The 21,196-nt window shown below is 37.3% G+C and overlaps 1 protein-coding gene across 2 annotated transcripts; it reads left to right on the forward strand.

Annotated features, from left to right (window-relative positions):
- The first annotated feature begins 4,954 nt into the window (after nt 1-4,954).
- Nucleotides 4,955-20,337, forward strand: Fbxo30 (F-box protein 30). 2 transcript variants are annotated; one of them, XM_076859664.2, is made up of 3 exons: nt 4,955-5,100; nt 13,015-15,070; nt 18,204-20,337. In XM_076859664.2, exons 2-3 carry the CDS (start codon nt 13,031-13,033, stop codon nt 18,405-18,407), a joined length of 2,244 nt encoding a protein of 747 aa, XP_076715779.2. In that variant the 5' UTR covers nt 4,955-5,100; nt 13,015-13,030; the 3' UTR covers nt 18,408-20,337. The 2 variants fall into 2 exon arrangements, with proteins under 2 accessions (XP_076715779.2, XP_076715780.2); XM_076859665.2 differs by lacking the exon at nt 4,955-5,100 and adding an exon at nt 5,498-5,541.
- Nucleotides 20,338-21,196: the final 859 nt, after the last annotated feature.

A 21,196-nucleotide genomic window follows, 5' to 3' on the forward strand; every position in this document is an offset into this window, starting at 1 on the left:
AAATTAAAAGTGGTCTCGCCTACATATTCAACATATGTTAAATTTCTTTGCACAATGAGAAAATTTACACAGAGAAATTAAATGTTACTCCACCCCAAAATTTCTACTAGCTTAAAAAATCACATATGTAGTTGTAGACAGCTGATTAAGAGGATAATTTTATTATCCCCACCTGAAAGAAGCCTATCTGCTCATCCATAAACTGGTAGTAACTAGTAGTAGTTATCAGAAATGTAAATGCCATACCTTGATGGCACAGCCTTTGGGGGAATAGAATTATCCAGTTGTTTCTTCGTTTGTAAAATGAATGTGTATTCTGAATGCTGGGCAATTTGTTAATAAGTCTAATTATAATAACTCAAATTTTGGAACACTAAAGTTCACATGATAGATAATTTCAATAATATCCTTTAGCAAGTCTGTGGTGTTCAGGGATAAAACCTGGGTTTTCTACTTTTCCAACATTCCAGGCTGCCTTGGTTCAAATTCCTTTGTCATGTATATAAAACTGCAACATAGATTTGGGGTTGAAGACATCATTTGGAGGCTCCTTCTCAATTACCATGTAATTTTATGTTATTTGTCATATTCTTCGTACTTCCAATGAACTTTTGTAGGAAATATAATTGTAGCTATTAGATTCTAGATTCTGGCTATTAGGTGATTCAGACTGGTTCTTTCTCTTTTGTAATTCTGTTGGAGTATGACATAAAAGAGGAATGGTATTTCCCACCACAGTCCCAGCTGGTAATTCCAATTGTCTCATGATTTCACAGCTGCAATTCAGCCCCCAGCCACTCACACTTGTCCCTGGCCAATGATGCTTTCCTTAATTAGCATATGACTTAAACTTCAAGCCTGGCATAGCTGTTGCTTGGCCCCTGGACTACCTAAGTACAGCCTGGTCTAATCTGGAAAGAAAATCTTCTTGAACATAGATTCTATTTGCCCTGACATTGAACAAAGGGAAGAGCAGCTTATCTGGTGACTGAATTCACTTTCTTTATCAAATAAATTTATTTTCTCTGACAACTGCTCATACAGTCTAGTCTTGTGTCTGGGCTTTCACTTGTGGTGTTATTTTTATGTTTATAGTTCTGATACCTTGTCCAACTTGAAAATAACCTCTAGAAATAGCCAGTAGGATATACACCTGCAGAAGCTTGTGAGACTACCTGTAGCGTGTGGCTTGAGAAGCCTGAAAAGCCTTCCTCTTCAAGGGAGTCAGTAGGTTAAACCTAGTTCTGACATTTCCTTTTTTTTTTTTTCTTTCCTGTTTGCATTGCCAAAGCCCCTGTCACTTCTCTAGGTGGCTAAGCCACACAGATGATAGCTTTCCTCAAGAAGTCTAATTCCAAATCCATGCATATAAGAAAGGACGCATGTTTGAATAAACTTGTGATTCCTGGCATTTTCATTGGCCACCACTTAGTTTTAAATAACTTCTATTGAAGAGGCACTCCTTAGAAGGTTCTCTATGAAGTTGGGATACAGAATAACACATACAAATGGAGACACGAGGAGGGTAAACATTTTTTCCCCCAAACATACACTAAGCAACTACTACATAATGATCTGCTTCTATAGGATAGGAGATCATGTAGGTACTGACATTGATTTTTGAAACAGGTACCGTTTGTTGTGAAGTGCTGAAAACAGTGCATGCTACAAAAGCCTTTTGTGGAAGACATGGGATGAGAGCTGAATAATTAAGAGGGAGGAACTTTTATTATGAGCTCAGGTGGCCTATGCATAGTGTTTGATAGGAAAAAGAAGGACATTAATCAGGATGGGATGAAAGATTCACTTTGAACAGTTGAGGACGGGATTTGAAATTTTAAACAATGGGCACTAGATAGCTATTACAAATGTCTAAATGGAAAAATGCCAAGATGAAACGGGTGTCTTAATAACTATGTTGATAGTAGGTTTGAGGTAGGAAAACTAGAAGAAGAAGGACTGGTTAGAAATCAGCAGAAATTCACCTAGGATAGAAACTAGGGATGAATGTGAAAGGCAAGAAGAAAGAAGAGATTAAAAAACATTCCCAGACATAGAAAAGTATTAAGGTGGAAGGGCAAAGAAGATTGTGGTTTTTCCAGCCTGAATGACTCAGCCTGAGGTGGGAGAGGGTGACATCATGTCCGAGAGATGACTTAGTAAAGGGGAAAGTTCCAAATTTCAATTACAGAATCTTGGGATTTTAAATAAAATGGAAAGAGACTTAGACACCATATACTCTGTCCCCTTTATTTATAGGAGGGTGAGTGAAGGAAAGGAAGGGTATGTGACTCAATCAGGGCAGTTGAGTAGAGAGTTGGGCAAAACAATAGCAGAACCACAGTCTTCTCCCACCAGTCACTTGCCTGCTTCACCAGCTTTATCATCTAGCTCTCTGGACAATAGCTTTCGAACTATGGACAAAGGACCAGAGCCTGCCTGAAGACATATCAGACCCTAAATAAATAAATAATAAAATAAAATGCCCCCCCCCTCGCGGCTGATTTATTTTTTAAAAATCTAAATTTATTCAAAGAACTGACTTTTACTTTGTGATTAATCTAAGTCGCTAACTCAACTTCTTACTGACCTTGGGTTCATGGATCCAGAGTTATAGAAAGGAACATTGAACTAGAAAGAATTTAAACACAGTTAAGACTTTATTAAAGACTTCTGTTTGAGCCAGAAGGGGAGACAGCACTTTGGGGAAAGTGACCCCCAGGCTAGCTCTAGCAAAGCAAAGGGTGGGGGGCTTACGCCAGAGGTAGAAGGCAGATAGCACATGGGAACAGAGATCCCAGATAGACTCAGGCAAAGTACAGAAGGGAATAGCTTTCATGGCATCTAGGGGGAAGACAGGAATGTGGTCTCTTGGTGTCTCCACTTGTAGAGATGGGACTTCAGTCTTTTCCTTCCACTTCCTTATCATGCTTCTTGTCTCATTATCATCTTAAGCCTCCACCTACAGGAGTGTGTTTTACTATCCTAATAAGGCAAAGGTAACCGTGGGTTTCTTTAGTGACTATTAGAGCCCTCACCCACTGGAGCTGCCCTTATCATCTGGGAAATTCTCTAATATTACTTTCAGAGTTGGTATCACTGTGACCACATAATCGTAGAAGGCAGAAATGATTTTCCTAGCCTCCCATCACCTGGATGTTATCTTATTCCCACAGCCTTGAAGAGTTCACTTTTTAACTACAAATTTTCTAGTGTGGCTGTTAATACCATGTGACTGAGAGCCAGCTTGGCTGTCTTATTTTTCTGAAACGTATTCATTGCTTAGTTCTAAGGGGGTCTATGTTTCACGGGATCCCTGATGGTGTCGTTTTTGTTATTACTGGTTTTAATTTTCAGACCTTTTAAGTCTAAAAGTCTGAGAGTCAGTCATTTTTCTGCAGGATGGCAAGTTATGTGTGAACTGTCTTTTCCAAGGCACATCAGTTTGGGGTAAAAAAATGTAGCCACACACACAAAAAATGACAAAGTAGTGTTCTCCCTTCCCTGCCCCCACTCATACTGCCAAGTTACAGCTATGATTTCTTTATTGTAGTTCTCTTGAGGTAGGAGCGGGCAGAAGTCCACAGGATGGATGTTGGTTGAGGGACTCCATCAGACAGCACTCTGAACCACTGTCTCTTCTGGCCCTTAGTCTTAGACTGAGGTTTGGACTTCCATTCTTTGATACAGACATGTGGTATTTCATTAATCTTCAGTCATTTGTAAAGTATCTTTCACAAGTGGTATTGTCACAAGAGAAGAGATGCCTCCAAAGAAGTGTTTAAGGAGTTCTCAGAGACTGGGGGGTGGAGGAGGAAGGGCACAACGACAACGAAATTTGACTCAGGATGAGTGGGGTTCTTGGCATACTTGATGGAAAATAATTTGAGCACAAGCCAAAGGCATAGACCAAGGTTTCTTTATTAAAGGAGATACATAGTCAAGGAGAATGGGGGCAATCTCAGGAGAGAGAGAGATGCCTTTAGGATAGAGCAAGGCAATATGCATTCAAAGGAGCATGCTGGATAGCTACAGAGGGAGAGAATGCTACTGGTTGGTGTGGGGTGTTAATATTTAGTTGCTAGGGACTAATCTAAAGGTGGAGCCAGGGTGGAGCTACCCAATTTCAACCCCAGTTTTCGTTGAGCTTGTGCATTGCCTTCGAATTACTTTTGCAGACTAGGCTCGTTCCTGGGAGTTGCAACTTTCTTACATTTCAATGTTTCGTGGGGGTTTCCTGCATTTCGGGCACTTCCTTTAAGATTCTGTATCTCTCCTTTTATTCCCTATTCCTATCTCATTTTCAAGCTCTCTCCCCAGTTAAATTAGTTGGCAGGGGAAAGTCTCACTCCCTCACGGACGCAGACATTTGTGTATTCCCCATTAGGGCTCCAGAATGACTCTGCTGCCTGAATCCACCCAGAACCCTACAGGGGAAAACGGGTCACAGCACAGTAGTGACACTAAATCCCAAGGGCTTGAACACGTTAGGTAAGCCAGCGAGAAGGGCCCCGGTGGCAATCATCGAAGATTCAGCGAGTGCGGACCCATTTCCTGCGTTTCTGAGCTGATGGGAAGAGCACCGCGCTGTGCTCCTGGGGAGCTGAGCTGCAATTCCTACATCTAGCGAGGAGAACGAGTACTGTACGTGGGCCTGTTTTCTCAACTGTAAAATAGGGGTCTAGGAGTCCTTCCAAGAACGTAAGATTCTAAAATTGAACAGGACTTGGTAGTACAACCCGGAGCTACACAGACGCTCCAGGGCAGCGCTTCACCAGGCTGACTCTCCCACTCTGCGCCACGTCGCCGCGGCGGAGTCAGAGGGCGGCGTGCGCGTTCCCGCGGGGCCCTGCGTGCGCGTCTCAGCCTGGCTGGGGCTGGTGGGCGGGGCGGAGCGGGGCGGGGCACGGGAGGAGGGCGGCTGCCGCTGGAGCAGGCCCGGAGAAGAGAAAAGGCGGCGGCCCGGCTGCGGGGTGAGGCGCAGAGGAGGCGGGCCAGACGGGGGTGTGGGGCCCCAGGCAGCGCCGGGACAGTGCGGAGCAGCCGGGCACGGCGGCCACGGCAGCCTGGGTCTGGGCCGCGGTTCGGCCGCGCGCGCCGGTGAGTGTCGGAGGCCCGCGGGTGGCCGGCGGGGCCCGCGCTGAGCAGGACGGGGGCGGCGGCGGGGCCGAGCGAGGCCGGCGGCGGGGTTGGACGCGCGGGCGCGCCGCGGGGCAGGAACGCGGCGGTGGCCGGCCCGCGCGGGTCCTGGGTCGGCCCGGAGGGCGTCCGCCGCGCCGCTATCCGCGCCGGGCCGCCTGCGTGGCCGGCCGTTGAGGCGGTCGGCAAATGGCGACCCGAGCCCCGGGCGCCGACCCTGGGCACCTCTGTTGGTGTCTGCGTGCAGAGGAAGGGCGAGCTGGGAATGTAACTTAGCGAAGTCCGAGGACCTCGAAAACCCAGCAGCTTTCCTTTTGTCTCCTAGAAACTTGTGTTCTTTGGGGACAAACGGGTTAAGTGAGACTGGGAGGCATCATCTACTGTCTCCGCGGGATGAGAGAAGTTGGTAACTTTTCCATTCTTGGAAGCGGGAGGATCTGCCTTAGCGTCGGTCCTTATTAAAGGGGAACTTCTGGGTTTTCCAGACCTGCGGGGTTATTTGTGCCGTGTCCTGCTCCTTGGAAGTACTTTGCTTGGAAGGGGGACGCGGAACGCGTGGTGGATTCTAAGTAGTCTGTGAATGTCCCTTAACGTGACCGAGGAGTCCGTGTTTACCGCGGCTCCAGTACTCCATTCCTCTCTCCCTTTCTCTTGTTTTCCTTTCTGAGCGCTGTTGTTAAGTCAAGATGCTTGGGAAGGAATTGACCTTTTATTCCATGGTTACTTTGTTGACTGTGATCCAAGATGAAGTTATTTATGGGCATTCTGATATCAGTGTAGGTTAACTTAAAACTCTTAATAAAAAACTTTAAACTTTCTAAATCTCAGTACTGTGTTCTACGCTTTAGAGACCCAGTAAATTATATTAACATGTTTTGCCTTTGCTCCTCTGTAAGGGTTTCCAAAGTAGTGAAGTTGTCGACTTGGCAAAAGGAAGAGTAGCATAAAATAGACTTTTAGGATTTTTTAAGGGGTAAATTTCAGTGTACAGTTTTCGCTGCATCACTCTTCTTTATGCTTAGTCACTGTTTCTTACTGTAGAAATTTAATTGGTGATAATATGGTGTTTTGCTAATTTCTTAAATTGCCGTTTTTTTTTTTTTTGACCTGAGGCTTTAATGTGGTCAAATAAACCATTTGTGTGTGTGTGTGTGTGTGTGTGTGTGTGTGTGTGAGAGATTCTAGTAGAAGTAGGTGGAATTTTGTGAATAAGAAAACTGAAGTTTGCCTATGTATCTTAATCGTTCTGGGAATTAATTTCAAGCCATTGCTTCTCTATATAGGTTTAGCATTGGAAGACTTTTTATTTTTCGCCCTAATGCTGTGCCCAAATAAAATATCATTAAAAAACAATACTATAATTGTTAACAGTTTGAGATTCTGCCTTTAGTAACTTAAGGTCACTAAAATAGGCATGTGTTTACTATTTGATAAAACATGTTTCTAAGATGTAATTTTTCACATAGGATAAACTCTATGGTATTCCATATCGTTTTGGATAGTCTTTAAATGAGTTTCCCAGGCTGCTTATGTTGATAAAAGGAGTTAGTACTTGCTGAGCATTTTACTGTACAATGGCATTGTAGTTGTACAACACTTTGATGATAAAGTCTTGAGTCAGCCTATATAAAATATTTATTAATTCAAGTTCATTGAGATAAAATAGATGAGATTCACTTTGGACTAGTTGCTTCTGTATTGTAGGTAGCTGTAGGTGGATGTTAGATACAGACAAGCACACCTCAATTAAAAAAGTCTTTTACCAAAAAACATCTTTTTTTTTTTAAAAAAAAAAACACTGAATAATGTTAACTCCAGACCTGCGGGAGTATAGTACTTCCTCACAAACTGCATTTAGTAAGTTTTGTAAGTTTAAACGACCACATAAAAATAATTATACATAAAACTTTATATAAATATGGCTATTTTGTAAAGTGGATTTGCATCTGTTTCTGAGACCTACATGTTTATATCCTGTTGGACACACATATAATTGTAACCAAACTTCACAGAGTTCTAGATTATTTTCAGAGCAGATTAGTTGCCTCAAGGTTAAAAAACTAAGATTCCTTGTAAGCCCATTCCCTGTACCATGATACCCATCTTAATAAACTGAGTTTTCACATTTGGGTGAATTATTTTTATCTAAGTATCAACTCAATTAGGCTCTCGTCTGAGTATTAAATAGTTACTAATATTATTTCAATTTCTGATGTAAGTCTATTATAATTTCATTTGTTTATTTAGTGGAGAACATTGTAAGTAGTTAGAACTTTCACTTTGGAATGAGCTGTTCATGACCATGACCATATTTAGAAATGGAAGACGTATGTTTTGATTATATCATATTTGGAAGGATAAACACTTGAAGAAAAATTTTTAAAAGCCAGGATCAAAGTTTAACAAAAGAATATACCTTGTAACCTGTAAGCCAATTTGGAATGGGAGCATGTGCTTTGAGGTGGGAATTGAACTATAGTATATTTCTTATCTTGGTTAGCCACCTCCACTTCCCCCTTTTTAAATTACTTAATTAATTAATTAATTTCAGTGCTAGGAATTGAACCTAGGACCCTGCAAAACAGGCCAAAAACACTACCACTGAGCTACAACCCCCACACTGCCAGCTTTTTAAAACAGTGAATACCATGTCCTGCAAAGGTATAGATTTACTATGATCTTTAAAACTGTGAGTGTACCTGATAAGCAAATCATTCAGCAAGTATTTGTACTTATTGTACATTAATACCTCTGACTATGCAAAGATGAACTGATTGCTAAATTTGAAATTTCAATCATGAACTTTCTTGTAATAATGGTTGATTAATGGAACACATCTGTTTCCACGTCAGCCTTACATTGGAACAGCATGTTATTGTTTAAGTAGATTTTTATTTTATCTAATACCATGTTAATTATAATATTAAACAGTAGGCTGATGTTCTTCCTATTTTGAGTTTTTCCTCACCTTGTAACTTACTATGGCATCTGAGCATATGCAGACATTTACTTATTTTTATTTTCGAACCTGGTGCCTTTTTATTGTCCCAATAACTAGCCTGCTAGGCTGATTAGGGAATTAAAATAATAGAACAACTGGGAGGTAGATATTTCCTTTTCTTTGTTTTGGAACCCCATTTTACTATTTTCTTTTATTATAATTTTTTATACCTGTGTTTATATGAATCTGTAATCAAGGCAGAGTTTTGAATGCAGAGAAAACAAGAATGAATTAGACTGAGATGGTCCTGACTTTCAAAGGCCTTATAGTTTTCTTGTGGAGAGAGATAGTAAACAGAATAATGATTTCCTTTGAGTTGTCATTAGTATTATCAGGGAAAGTGCAGCTGTATAATGAACACACATAGTAAGGGATCCTACCTTGCTTTGGGGTACATAGAAAGGTAATATTAAAGCAGAGACCAAAGAGTTGAGTTAGCATGATGTGGGGAGGGGAAGCCTGTGTATCTGTGTCTGTCTAGGAGCTGAGCAGACAATAAGAACAGCCCTGAGGTAGTCATCTGTTTTGAGTACATTCGCATAATTTAAAATCATGCAGGTTTACAATTCTTCATTTACTTATTTCCATATGCATTTGGATGACTTTGAAAAAATATTGGGGGGCACTATCTCTATGCCTTAAATGACCAGCTCTCATTTCATTGTATGGGAAAATGCCATGTCTTAAAACTATTTTTAAGGATTGCTTGTCAGCCACAGAGTATGAGTTGGCAAGGAATGTCTGTTAGACAAAATAAATAAATAAATAAAAATATTGTAAAGCATTTTATTGTTTACAAATAGTTGCATTTCATTGTTTACAAGTAGTTTTTAGTCTAGTAAAACTCATATTTCAGTGTAAATTAGTAAAGATGTGATTTGGCAGGTAAAAATCCTGATTGGAAAGAGATTTTTTCAAAAAAACATTGTTTCAAATTAAACTCATCTTGAACTTGAATCCTTTAATTTGAGCAACATGTTTTCTAATTGGACCTGCTCTGTTACTGTTCCACTGAGAAATCAGGGATTGATGATTTTAAACCTGTTTCACAGGATTTATGAGTAGTTGTGTAATATTTTATGAAGATGTTTTTAATTTGACAGCCAGCAATCCTGATTAAAAAGAAGATGGATCTGGGAAAGCTTTAAATTTTGAAGCTGAGGGCTCTCTCCCCAGAATGCTCCCCAGCATGACTGTTATATTTTCTTATTCTTAATATATTTAATTGTAAAATGGAATTTAATGTGATTGCTCCTTTGTAAAGTTATTTTGAGAATTATTAAGTTAATAATGTTTCATATGTTTAGTTGAACCTTACCAATGTAAATTATTTAAAAAATAATTTTAAACACATACATTCAAAGCAAAGTAATATGCTTTTATAATTAGAAAGGACCAAAAAGACTTTCTTGACCACAGGGTGATTAAGTGTTGGAATAAACCACAAGCAAAGTTGTGTAATCTCTGTTCCGCAAATAACATCTTAAAATTGAATCACTGGTTACTGAAGAGCTGCCTTATTTTCTTAAACTTTAATAAGGAAACATGTCTTATTGCCCTTGTATATTGATCAGATACAGATTTAAGTGCTGCCGTCTCTGCCACTTAACCAGGTCAATGTCCTTGGGCAAGTCACTTCTGAACCTGTTTTCTCTGGGTCATTATGAGGATTTAGAGACTTCATATATGCAAAGAAGGATAAAGTAAAATAAATAGTGTTCTCTTTTTCTTCTAAGTCTATTTCAATACATAATAAGCATTATGGACTTGTAGCTATGGATTCTTTCTTTTTCCATTATTTTTATTGTTTATATTCTTATTCAGAGGGGAATAGTGTAAAAGAGGCTAGTTATTTTGAAGCTTGAGAACCCTCTACTTTCCTTTTGAAAGTTGTTGCTGTTTAACTCAGGATTTCAGCAGTTGCTATTTTAAATTTAATTTAATATTTTAAACTGAATTTTAAGATGTGTTCTGCTTGGTGTCGTCATGTGATGGTGTGTAGTGTAACATCAGCTGTCCCTACAGGTCTTTAGAGCAGTGGTCACTTCAGTTGAAATTGTTTGTTTTTAGGTTTCTCTCTTAGTAACAGTCAAGCTTATAACCTTCAGCATGTGGGATGAACTTGGTCTAGTAGTTACAAAATAAGACAGCTACAGCTGTTTTCAAAGTGTGACCCTCAGTAAGATTGTCCTCTTATTGAAGTTTCTGTGAATATCTGCTTAAATTACAAGCATTTGTTATCATTAACTTGTCATTCTATTATGATTCTTTTAGCATGCCTATTTTTAATTTATAGGTTATATACTTGCCTATAAATATTTTGAGTAAAAATAAGTATTTAATTCATAATTTGTAATTTAAAAACATAGTGTTGGTGTTGAATGTGTACCTTTTTGTCATGATATCATTGAATATCATAATATCCACTCTGAACATTCCTAATTGGGAAAAGCTCCATTAGAATCAAGCTTCAACTGGAGAAAAAGATGTAGCATTTTGGGGAGCAATTACTTTAGCTACTTGGAACCAAGATAGAATTTATTGGAAAAAACTCCAGAGAACTAGCAGTAACTCTTACTCATGAGTGAAGAAAATGGGTTAAGAATCTGTTTCTTCTCTAGAGAATTAAATACTACAATGTAATTTAATTTGGGAAATAATAGAGTTGAATTTTCCATACCATCCACAAGCACAAACACATAATAAATAATTAGCAGGAGAGGTCTGAAGTTGGGAAGAGGTGTCTGAGCAGGATGTATAAATTAGTTTTCTGCATATGGCTGATAATTGAGACTTGGGAAAAAATTGAGAATTTATAGAATGAATGGAGAATGTATAGATTGAATAATTTGGAACCCTGAAGAAGAGTAATTTTTAAGAGAAGACTAAAGAATAGCTAGAGAGTTAGGAAACTGGAGAAGTGTACACAGCATGTAAAGAAAGATGACTGTTCAAAAAGAAGGGATTAGTTATTATAATGTTAGAGCCAGGGAAGATGGGGGTCTGAGGGGAAAAAAAAAGCCCTTTAATTTTAGGAGGATCTCAATAGAGCAGTTTTATTGAGGAGTAGTAACAATAAACCCAGATAAGAGGTTTCAGCAATGTATGGGAGATTAGAAGATTTTTTTTGTTTTGTTTTCTTTCTGAACATGTGGTTGAGTAGCAAAGAAGAATGGTGGCAAAAGGAATATGGTATACTTTGTTTTTACTAACAAAAACCAATAAAAAAGTTAATTATAGAAAATTCATTGAATAAGCTCACTTATAATTAAATGTGCTTATGCTTTCTATACTAGCTTTAAAAAGCAAGAAAGACCATTAAATATCTGTAATGTCTTGATATTATTTTACAAGTACTAGAAATCCGAACTCCCTAGAGTAGCATATAACTCTCATGATTTGCCTTATTCCCACCTGGCCTCGTTGCTCTACCTTATATTTTACCTTGACCCAACAATACTAGGAAGAGTTAATATATTTTGTCAATTCATGCTTCTTTTCAGTTGCACAGGCTATTATTTTAGCATAGAATGCCTCCCTTACCAGTTTACTGATCCATACTTAAAGACAAGTCATCTTTCAAGACTGTGCATTCTTCTCTAACCCCTATCCATACTGATTATTTTATAAATGTGATAGGATTTTTACTGTCACCAACCTCCTGTTGTTGCTCTTTGAGAAAAGGCTCTATGATTTACTAGTCTTTATATTGAAAAATGGTCATGATAGCACTGTAATTTCAGCTTCTTAGGAGCCAGTCTGGTCAACATAGCAAGACCCCATACCCCCCAAAAAAACAGTAAAAAAATTTTTCAGTAAATCTTTGTTGCCACACCAGTGCAGTGCCTAGTACAGAGTAGCTAAACAATAAATAGAGGTAATGAATGAATGGAAACTAAGGTCCTTAGAAGTGTTTTACCCACAGATACAGAGCTTGAGCTAGAACTTTTATTTTCTTGATAAATTCTCTGTGTATTTTTTTTTTTAAAAGAGAGAGTGAGAGAAGAGAGAGAGAGAATTTTTTTTTCTTTTTTTAATATTTATCTTCTAGTCATCGGTGGATACAACATCCCTGCCTGTACACGGTGCTGAGAATCGAACCTGGGCCGCACGCATGCCAGGCGAGCGCGCCACCACTTGAGCCACATCCCCAGCCCCTCTGTGTATTTTAATTAAGCCTTACCCTGTTAATTTGTTAGAGAATTTATTAGGCATATGTAGAAGGAGAGATTAATAGATTTAATTTTACATTAATTCATATATTTAGAAGAATAAAAAGAAAACTTCTAGTAAAGTTTTGACTGGTAATAATAATGAAATTGAAATGAGTATGGAATGTGAATATGTCTCTGCAATATCAGGCATACACAATCACTTTAAAAAGGTAAAAGCTGGGCTGGGGGTTTAGCTCCTTGGTAGAGTGTGTGCCTAGTGTGTATGAGGCCCTGGGTTTAGTCCCCAACACTGGGAAAATTATAAAAAAGAAAAGGAAGGAAAGGAAAAACTAAAGCAGCCTCTAAATTCTGAAAGTTGAAATACACATTAACTTGTTATTGGTATTAATTTATATACTACACAGTACTATAATTTAAGTATTATTTTGAAAGACATAATATGCTTTTTCTGTATAATTTTACATGCTGTATACTTCCCACATGTCAGTACTTTCTTTATGACATTTTAAAATACTCAAATGCTACTTGAAGTTCTTAAGTTCTTTCAAGATATATTGATTAAATATAAAATTAGTTAAATATATTTATATGTATCTTTAAATAAGATACGATGAATCAGTGACTTAATTTATATTATTGAGCAGTTTGAAAATCAACCACTTTTTGTTTAACTTCTTTTCTCTTTTATTTTAACACTAGAGCTGGACTGACCATTATGGAGGAGGAGCTGCAGCATTCACACTGTGTGAATTGTGTCAGTAGACGGTGTATGACCAGACCAGAGCCTGGGATTTCCTGTGATTTGATTGGTTGTCCTTTGGTTTGTGGAGCAGTTTTCCATTCTTGTAAAGCTAATGAGCACCGACTTCTGTGTCCATTTGAACGAGTGCCTTGCTTAAATAGTGACTTTGGATGTCCTTTTACCATGACCCGAAATAAAGTTGCTGAACATCTTGAAATGTGTCCTGCAAGTGTGGTATGCTGTACTATGGAATGGAACCGATGGCCAGTTAGTTATGCGGACCGGAAATCATATGAAAATCTAAGCAGAGATGTTGATGAAGTGGCTCAATTAGATATGGCCTTGGCTCTTCAAGACCAAAGGATGCTCTTAGAATCTCTCAAAGTAGCCACCATGATGTCAAAAGCTACTGATAAAGTATCTGAACCTAGAGAACAAATCTCAGTTAAATCCAGTGTCTCTGAAATACCACATGCTAATGGTTTGGTATCTGTTGATGAAGAATCTTATGGTGCACTTTATCAAGCTACTGTAGAAACAACCAGAAGTTTGGCTGCTGCTTTAGATATCTTGAATACTGCCACAAGAGACATTGGCATGTTAAATACAAGTCTTCATACTACCCCAGATGAAATGAATGAAGAACAAAATGACAGAGAAAGTTTGCAGGATAGAAACTTGAAAGACCAGGATCATCCTTATGAGGATGAGATAGGGGCAGTAGGTGGAATCGACCATACTGGCATAAGTCAAAATGCCCAGTCTGAGCAAAATGGTTCAAGTGATTTATTGTGTGACTTGAATGCAGGTTCTTATGGCACTTCTGTTCTTTGTAATGGCTTTCCTTTGGAAAATGTATGTACACAGGTCAAAGACCAGGATCAGAATTTTCAAGTTGATTCAAAACAAAGTAGCTTAACAAATGGAGAATGTGTGGCATCAGATGGTACTGCAGAATCTTCCAGTTCACTTTCAGTAGCAGCACAACTTAGGGAAGTAATACCCTCCAGTGCTTTACCTAATGGCACCGTTCAGCATATCCTCATGCCAGATGATGAAGATGAAGGAGGACTGTATTGGAGAAAAGTAGACTTAGGGGACTTGAGGAATGTGGATGTCTTATCTTTCAGTCATGCTCCTTCATTCAAATTTCTTTCTAATTCATGTTGGTCTAAACCAAAAGAAGATAAAGCAGTAGATACATCAGATTTGGAAGTTGCTGAAGATCCTATGGGCCTCCAAGGAATAGATCTGATTACAGCAGCATTACTGTTCTGTCTAGGAGATTCTCCAGGTGGGAGGGGTATATCTGATAGTCGCATGGTTGATGTATATCATATTGACTTTGGGACGCAGACTTTTTCGCTTCCATCTGCAATATTAGCTACAAATACAATGGTTGGGGAAATAGCTTCAGCTTCAGCTTGTGATCATGCCAATCCCCAGCTTTCAAATCCAAGTCCTTTTCAGACACTTGGGTTGGATTTAGTATTGGAATGTGTTGCTAGGTATCAACCTAAGCAGCGTTCAATGTTTACCTTTGTGTGTGGACAGTTATTTAGAAGAAAAGAATTTTCTTCACATTTTAAGAATGTACATGGTGACATTCATGCTGGACTCAATGGCTGGATGGAACAGCGGTGCCCTTTAGCCTATTATGGTTGTACTTATTCTCAGCGTAGATTTTGTCCATCAACACAAGGAGCAAAGATTATACATGACCGTCATTTGAGGTCATTTGGAGTTCAGCCATGTGTATCTACAGTATTAGTAGAACCTTCTAGAAACTGTGTGTTGGGATTACATAATGACCATCTAAGTAGTCTTCCCTTTGAGGTCCTACAACATATTGCAGGCTTTCTCGATGGCTTCAGTTTATGCCAGCTCTCATGTGTGTCCAGGTTAATGAGGGATGTGTGTGGCAGCCTGCTTCAGTCTCGTGGAATGGTCATACTGCAGTGGGGGAAAAAGAAGTATCCAGAAGGAAATTCATCATGGCAGATAAAGGAAAAGGTTAGTGTAATCTTAATTGTGTCAATCTCTTTATTGGACATGAAGTAGGCACTTTAATGCTGCTGAATTGCTATAGTTAATAGCTTGTTGAAAAATTGATCATCCTTAAAATTTACTAAGTTAATATAATGATACATTTTTAAAGTGATAATTAATGAAGAACTAGAATAGTTAGAATTGTGATAATCACAAATATATTGCAGAAATTTGTTTCCTAAATATAGATTCTAATCTAATATGGTAAAGGCCACTTCTGTTTCTTCAGATGAGCTCTTCTGTACCCCCTCAATTCTTCTGTAATAACTTCCTTCATTTATCCTCTTTTTAAATTTGGGTTCCATCTGAAACACTGTCACCATTAGACAATGGAAGAAGCTAGGAGAAGGGTTTTTCTTACTTTGTCAGTTGGTCAGTTTCTTTCAATTCTTAGCAGTTTCTTTATTGGGACTTGGTTGTTTCACATGGAATCCAAATGGAGAGAGATGAGAAAAAGGCACAGCTATTGCTATATTCATTCTGGTAAGTGACCAGGGGAGTGTTAAGGGGCCAGGGGATATGAGTGGATGGATGAGAAAGTGTCTTAGGCTGAAGTGAGATAAGATAAAGATAGAGCAATAGAATTTGATATTGTGGGTGGAGACTGAATTTAATACAGTACAAAAGAGTAACACATTGAGAACTGGAGCTAGAGATTTAGACATATCTAAAACAAGTCTGGGCTCCACCATTTCTCTCTTATAGTACTCGACTTTTGTCTACCTTGTATTTGAGGCACTATCCCATGGGAGAGAAAAGGTATTACAGATATCTGTGATTAAAGGTGGTTTTCATTTTAGAACACTTATAATATGAAACTTCACAGTTTATGAAGTGGAAACAATTTTGATAAACGAAACATTTGGTTGTATAGTATTCAAATTTCTGATTATTTTTAGCACCCTTAGCTTTTGTCTTTTACTTGTTGCTCTACCTTTGCTGAATTCTCCATCAGCTACTTCTCTGTTCTCTTGAGGATTTTTGACCAATAAATGAACACACAAATTGTTTTATGATTTTTGCCAAAGGTAATTACAGTGGCAGAAAGTTTCATTAGCTCAGTGTTTCTGTGTGTTTTTGTTTTCTGGATGATTTGGTATCTCTCTCCCCTTTGGGATGGAACTCTATGTCTGGCTTTTTTTTATCCTTCTTCACTGGTGTTAACAAAAAGGATAGAATGTCTTCTGGAGATTTTATAACTCCTATCGAGATCTCATCTAGTCTTCTAAATTGCCATCATTTACACAGATTACTCACATGTCTATAAACTGACCTTTTTCTCTACTGAGCTCCAGACCCCACTGCACACAAGCTTCTGCTGGACATCTCTCCTTGATTACCCGACAGTTTATGCAGACTCAACATGTCCAATTCACTCTACTTTCCTACTCTTCTTAATCTCAGAGTGTGGCATCATAGTATACCAACTTGCCTAAACCAGGGATCTGGGAGATAGGCTTGACTGATATTTTCCCTCTTTTTTGCCATATCTAGGTAATTTTGAAGTCCTATGTTTTTTTCTCTTTCACTGCCATTTTCCTAGTTCAGTCTAAGCTTTGATTCTCTCCTGGATTAATACCACAGCTTCCTCCTGCAGGGCTTCCTCCTCCAGTTGGGCCCCACTCCAACATATTATCTATACAAGAGTTAGAATATTCATACTTTGCTAATACAGTTTTTATACTGTTATTGCAATGCTTAAAACTCTTTAATATTTGTCCATTTCCCCTGGGATAGAGGCCAAGTCCTTAATAAAACATTAAAAACTTCATAATTTCATCCTTACCTCTTCAGTTTCTTCTTGTTACTTTGCACTCCAGTCAAGATTGACATGCTTATTGTTTCCTGGTGTGTTTTCTTTCTTGCTAAGGTCTTTGAATATACTATCTCTAATATCCACATCTCCACGTATAATATGGTATATAGTATACTTCATTACTTTCATTAACTTATTTAATCCATTATCCCTACTTAGCAGATGAGGAATCAATACATAATTTGTGCAAGTCAGTAGCTTTGTTTTTAATTATCTTTATATAAGGGGACCACAACAGTCATTGGTATACCATTTTATAGAAGGGACCTGAGCATCACAGATTTTGGGTTCTTGCAAGGAAGGGTCCTAGAACCAATCCCCACCAGATACCAAGAGACAGTTACATTCTGTGTTCTCTAACTAAACATTGGCCTGTTGATAAACTTAGCTAGGATACCTAGACCTGCCTGTCTGATTCATGATTACGTGTCTCCCTTATTCTGCTCTCATGCTTATCACTTTTGTTTGGGTGTCTTTGTTTTCAATTGTAATAATGAGATGGGGTCACATTGGTCATTGCTGCACTAATAAGATGTTAGTGCTTCTGGGCCTGGGCTGCTGACTAGGGAAAAAACGGGGAGTGCCCGTATTTTTACCAATAGACATATGTATACAGACGGTAGGTTAGCATTTTGCCCTAAAACATATTTTTAACAAAGACGCATTTTTAGTTAAAGACACATTTTTAATGAAAATAGGATCCCTTTTATAGGAACTATATGTAAATTTTTAGAAGCATTTCAACAAATGTGTTTCTGAGTATTACTAGGTACCTTCAGTATTCATGAGTAGTGGAAAGATAAGTGATTTTTAGTACACTTTGTGGTGTAATAGGAATGGGAGAAGAACCTGAGAAGAAACTGAACACTATTCAATATATCCAGACCATGTGTAGTTCTGTGCAGGCAATTGAATAGATGGAAAAGAATAATGCATAGTAGATATTATTCTGGGAAGTGGCCTTGAATTTATGAAGTTATGATTTTTAAAAAATTGTCCAGTAAGCCAGGTTGGAAGTGATTTTTAATGTTGGGTTTTGTCCTTTTTGGGAGGGGAGGGGTTGTTTATTAAATGTATTGAAGTCGTTATCTCATAGAAGTGAGTTGTCTTTATAAATTTGACAAATTTACTTGAAAATGGATTTATTTTTAAATTTTGTAACTATTTGAAACTTTATATTGGTTGTTTCTCTAACAAGATATATATGCAGTTAGAGCAAGAAATACATTTTGATTTTCTGTAAATTGACTTGTTTAAATCTAAAGTAGAGTTCTCTTCTAGGTATGGCGATTCAGTACTGCATTTTGTTCAGTTAATGAATGGAAATTTGCTGACATCTTAAGCATGGCTGACCACTTGAAGAAATGCAGTTACAATATCATAGAGAAACGGGAGGAAGCAATCCCATTGCCATGTATGTGTGTGACTCGAGAACTCACTAAAGAAGGACGTTCACTACGCTCAGTTTTAAAACCTGTACTTTAAAAACTAACTACTTGCATACACATGCAAGCACCTAGTATAATTTCTTTGTAATATGTGATACTTTATTAATGTATTAAAGAGTACAGCTAGATAAATGTAATGTCATTATGTATATATATGTTTTGAAGTGATATATATTTTTATAAAGTACTGTTTAGTTGGAAAAATAATCGCCTTAATGTTTGAAATGTGTGGCATTTTTGGAACTTGCTGGACAGGGTGATTTAATCTTAGTTACATAATTTTCAGAATTAGTATTTTTGATGGTGTGCATATTTTGGTTCTTAAATGTTTTGCTTCTTAAAACTAACAAGATCCTGACCAATTTATTCCTCATGTTTTCTATGGGTTAAGCCCACACAATCAAAAAAGCAAAACTTTGATTCAAATTTTTGCTGCATAGGTTTTTCAGATGAACACTTTCAATTGCTTAAGCACTGCCCTAAGATCCTTATAAAGTTTTTTATTATCTAGTTGTTCCCCTCTGACAATTATTGATGCACAGATGATCTCCAATATACTTACATAATATTTAAAATTACAACTAGTGTTTGGTAATGCTATTTATAATGTTTTAAAGATAATTCACAAAGATGTTTTCATCTTATGTTCTTAAAACTTATACAGAGTGACCACAAGCAGCTTTCCTTTTTATTAAATGCCACATCCAGAGATTTGTGGCCATGTGTTTTATGGCAGGTTAAAGCAAAAACATGCAAACAAAAAACAAGCCAGTGAATTTAATTGGAAACCATTCATGTTATTGTGTATTTGCTAAACATTTAATGTTTGAACAAAAATATACCTCATTTTAAGTTTGAATTTGGCATATTTTGCAAATACATTTCAAATATTCAGAATGCAAAGGGCTTAACTTTTTCATATGCATTTTAAAATTTTGCCTTTTGTAGTTTATAAAAATACAGCTATATTGTTTTAAGACATATAAAAATGTGAATTTAATGTTGTCTTTGTAAGATATCCAGCAGAGACCTGCATAGTTTGACAATCTCTCTGAAACATTTCCAAGTTAATTTCCTACACACTTCTTTACCAGAAAGTATGAGTTGTATCTTCATGAAAAGATCCAGGGAGGATAGAGAAATATTCAAAAGCCTATTCTTGAAGTATTTTATTATAGTTTTATACTGTTAACTTGATGTGGTCACTTTAAAAATGAATAAATTTGCTGTATCAGTATTTAGGAAACATTGCAAAGATGGAGACATATACTTAAATAATTTGTCTTAGGTAAATTCTGGCATGTGGTAAGCTAAAATGGTGATGAGCTTCCTGGTTATAAATGTCAACACTGAATTATATTTTTACTTCCTACATTTGTCCCTGAGAGTGCTTTATGGTCACTGGTCCATGATTCCCATATATGGCAATCAGGATGGGCAGAGGTGTTACTTGGGCAGTAGAGAATTTTGAATTGCTGAAGATTTGTTTTGGTTGGATCAAGTTCTTATTATAGTTCAAAAATATAGGATTAAAGACTCATCAGTTGTTTTGCCTCAGCTCTCATTTTAATTAGTAGAATACTTACTTCTCAGTGCTTAACTATCCTTTTAATTCTGAGATTGAATTGCATAAGAAGTCTCTATTTCTGTGAAAAAGTCAGAAATGAGATATCAAATACTATAAGGTATTACTCTGCCTTTTGTTAAACTTTTACTGAAGAATGTGTTTTTGTGGTTAGCCTAGTACAGGCATTAACTTTTTGTTTTATGGTTGTGATTTTAAAAATCCATTGTTTTTAGGTTTAGATTTGTTATTTCCACACTGAATCATGAAATATTTAACATTTTTCCACCTTATATTTCTTTTACACATCTTTCCCTGTTCTCTTTTTTGTTATGCCACCATATCATTTTGTTAAAATGTTTTCTCTGTGCAACATTTGTTTAAGTTCTAATAAAATTAATATTTTCCCCTTATATGTCTCATTAACTTAAAAAGAAAAACTTTCATTTAAATAAAATTTTAATACTTGTTTGATGAATTCAAAACACAGTCTTACTGTTTCTGGAATGTTGATTTTTCTGCGTGTTACAGGAGTTGCTGGTTGATTATCACTGCTAGCTCAGGTTTTACTGGTGAACTCTAAATTTTTCTGTAATATATAGAACTTATTAGTTAATTTTCTTTGCCCCTCAAGTGTCTTGAAAGTAGGCCCATCTAGAGATATTAAAAGGCTGCTAAGAGATTGTGGCGTGATTATTTTTCTAAAACTTGAAACCAGAACTTCCTATTTGTCCTCTTAAGCACGAAGAGGTTTGTATGTTGACCTAGTAGATTTTTATTTGCAAAGTCTTTGTTGATTGCTTAAGTCTTTGCTACCCAGAAAGATAAAGGGCAAGCATCAAAATGGAGGAAAATATCTAAATTCACTTTTATTCTCTTTATCCTTTCCCAGTACTGCTTAATAGCTTGCTTGCTCTTTCTTTTCTCTCTCTTTTCATTCTCTTTTTTTCTCTCTGTTCCTTCCCCCCTCACATGTCACTTGGGGTAAGAACAAATGGTCTGTTTTAACAAGGTCTCCAGGTGATTCTGATGCACAAAAAAAATATAAGATCTTAGAGGAAGACATACTGTCTCTACCCTCTGATGTGTTATTAGAATGGATATATATGTGTATGTACGAATGTATAATCCAAAATTAAGAGTAATGATTGTGTTAATAGTTAAATTATATATGTTGTCTCGGTCTTAGAGCCATATGAGAAAATACATTGGGTATAAAAACTTGTTACTAGTATTTTAAACTTCACTAGTATTTTATGGTG

This window comes from Callospermophilus lateralis, chromosome 6 (genome assembly GCF_048772815.1).
Source record: "Callospermophilus lateralis isolate mCalLat2 chromosome 6, mCalLat2.hap1, whole genome shotgun sequence".
In the NCBI taxonomy this organism is placed as follows: domain Eukaryota; kingdom Metazoa; phylum Chordata; class Mammalia; order Rodentia; family Sciuridae; genus Callospermophilus; species Callospermophilus lateralis.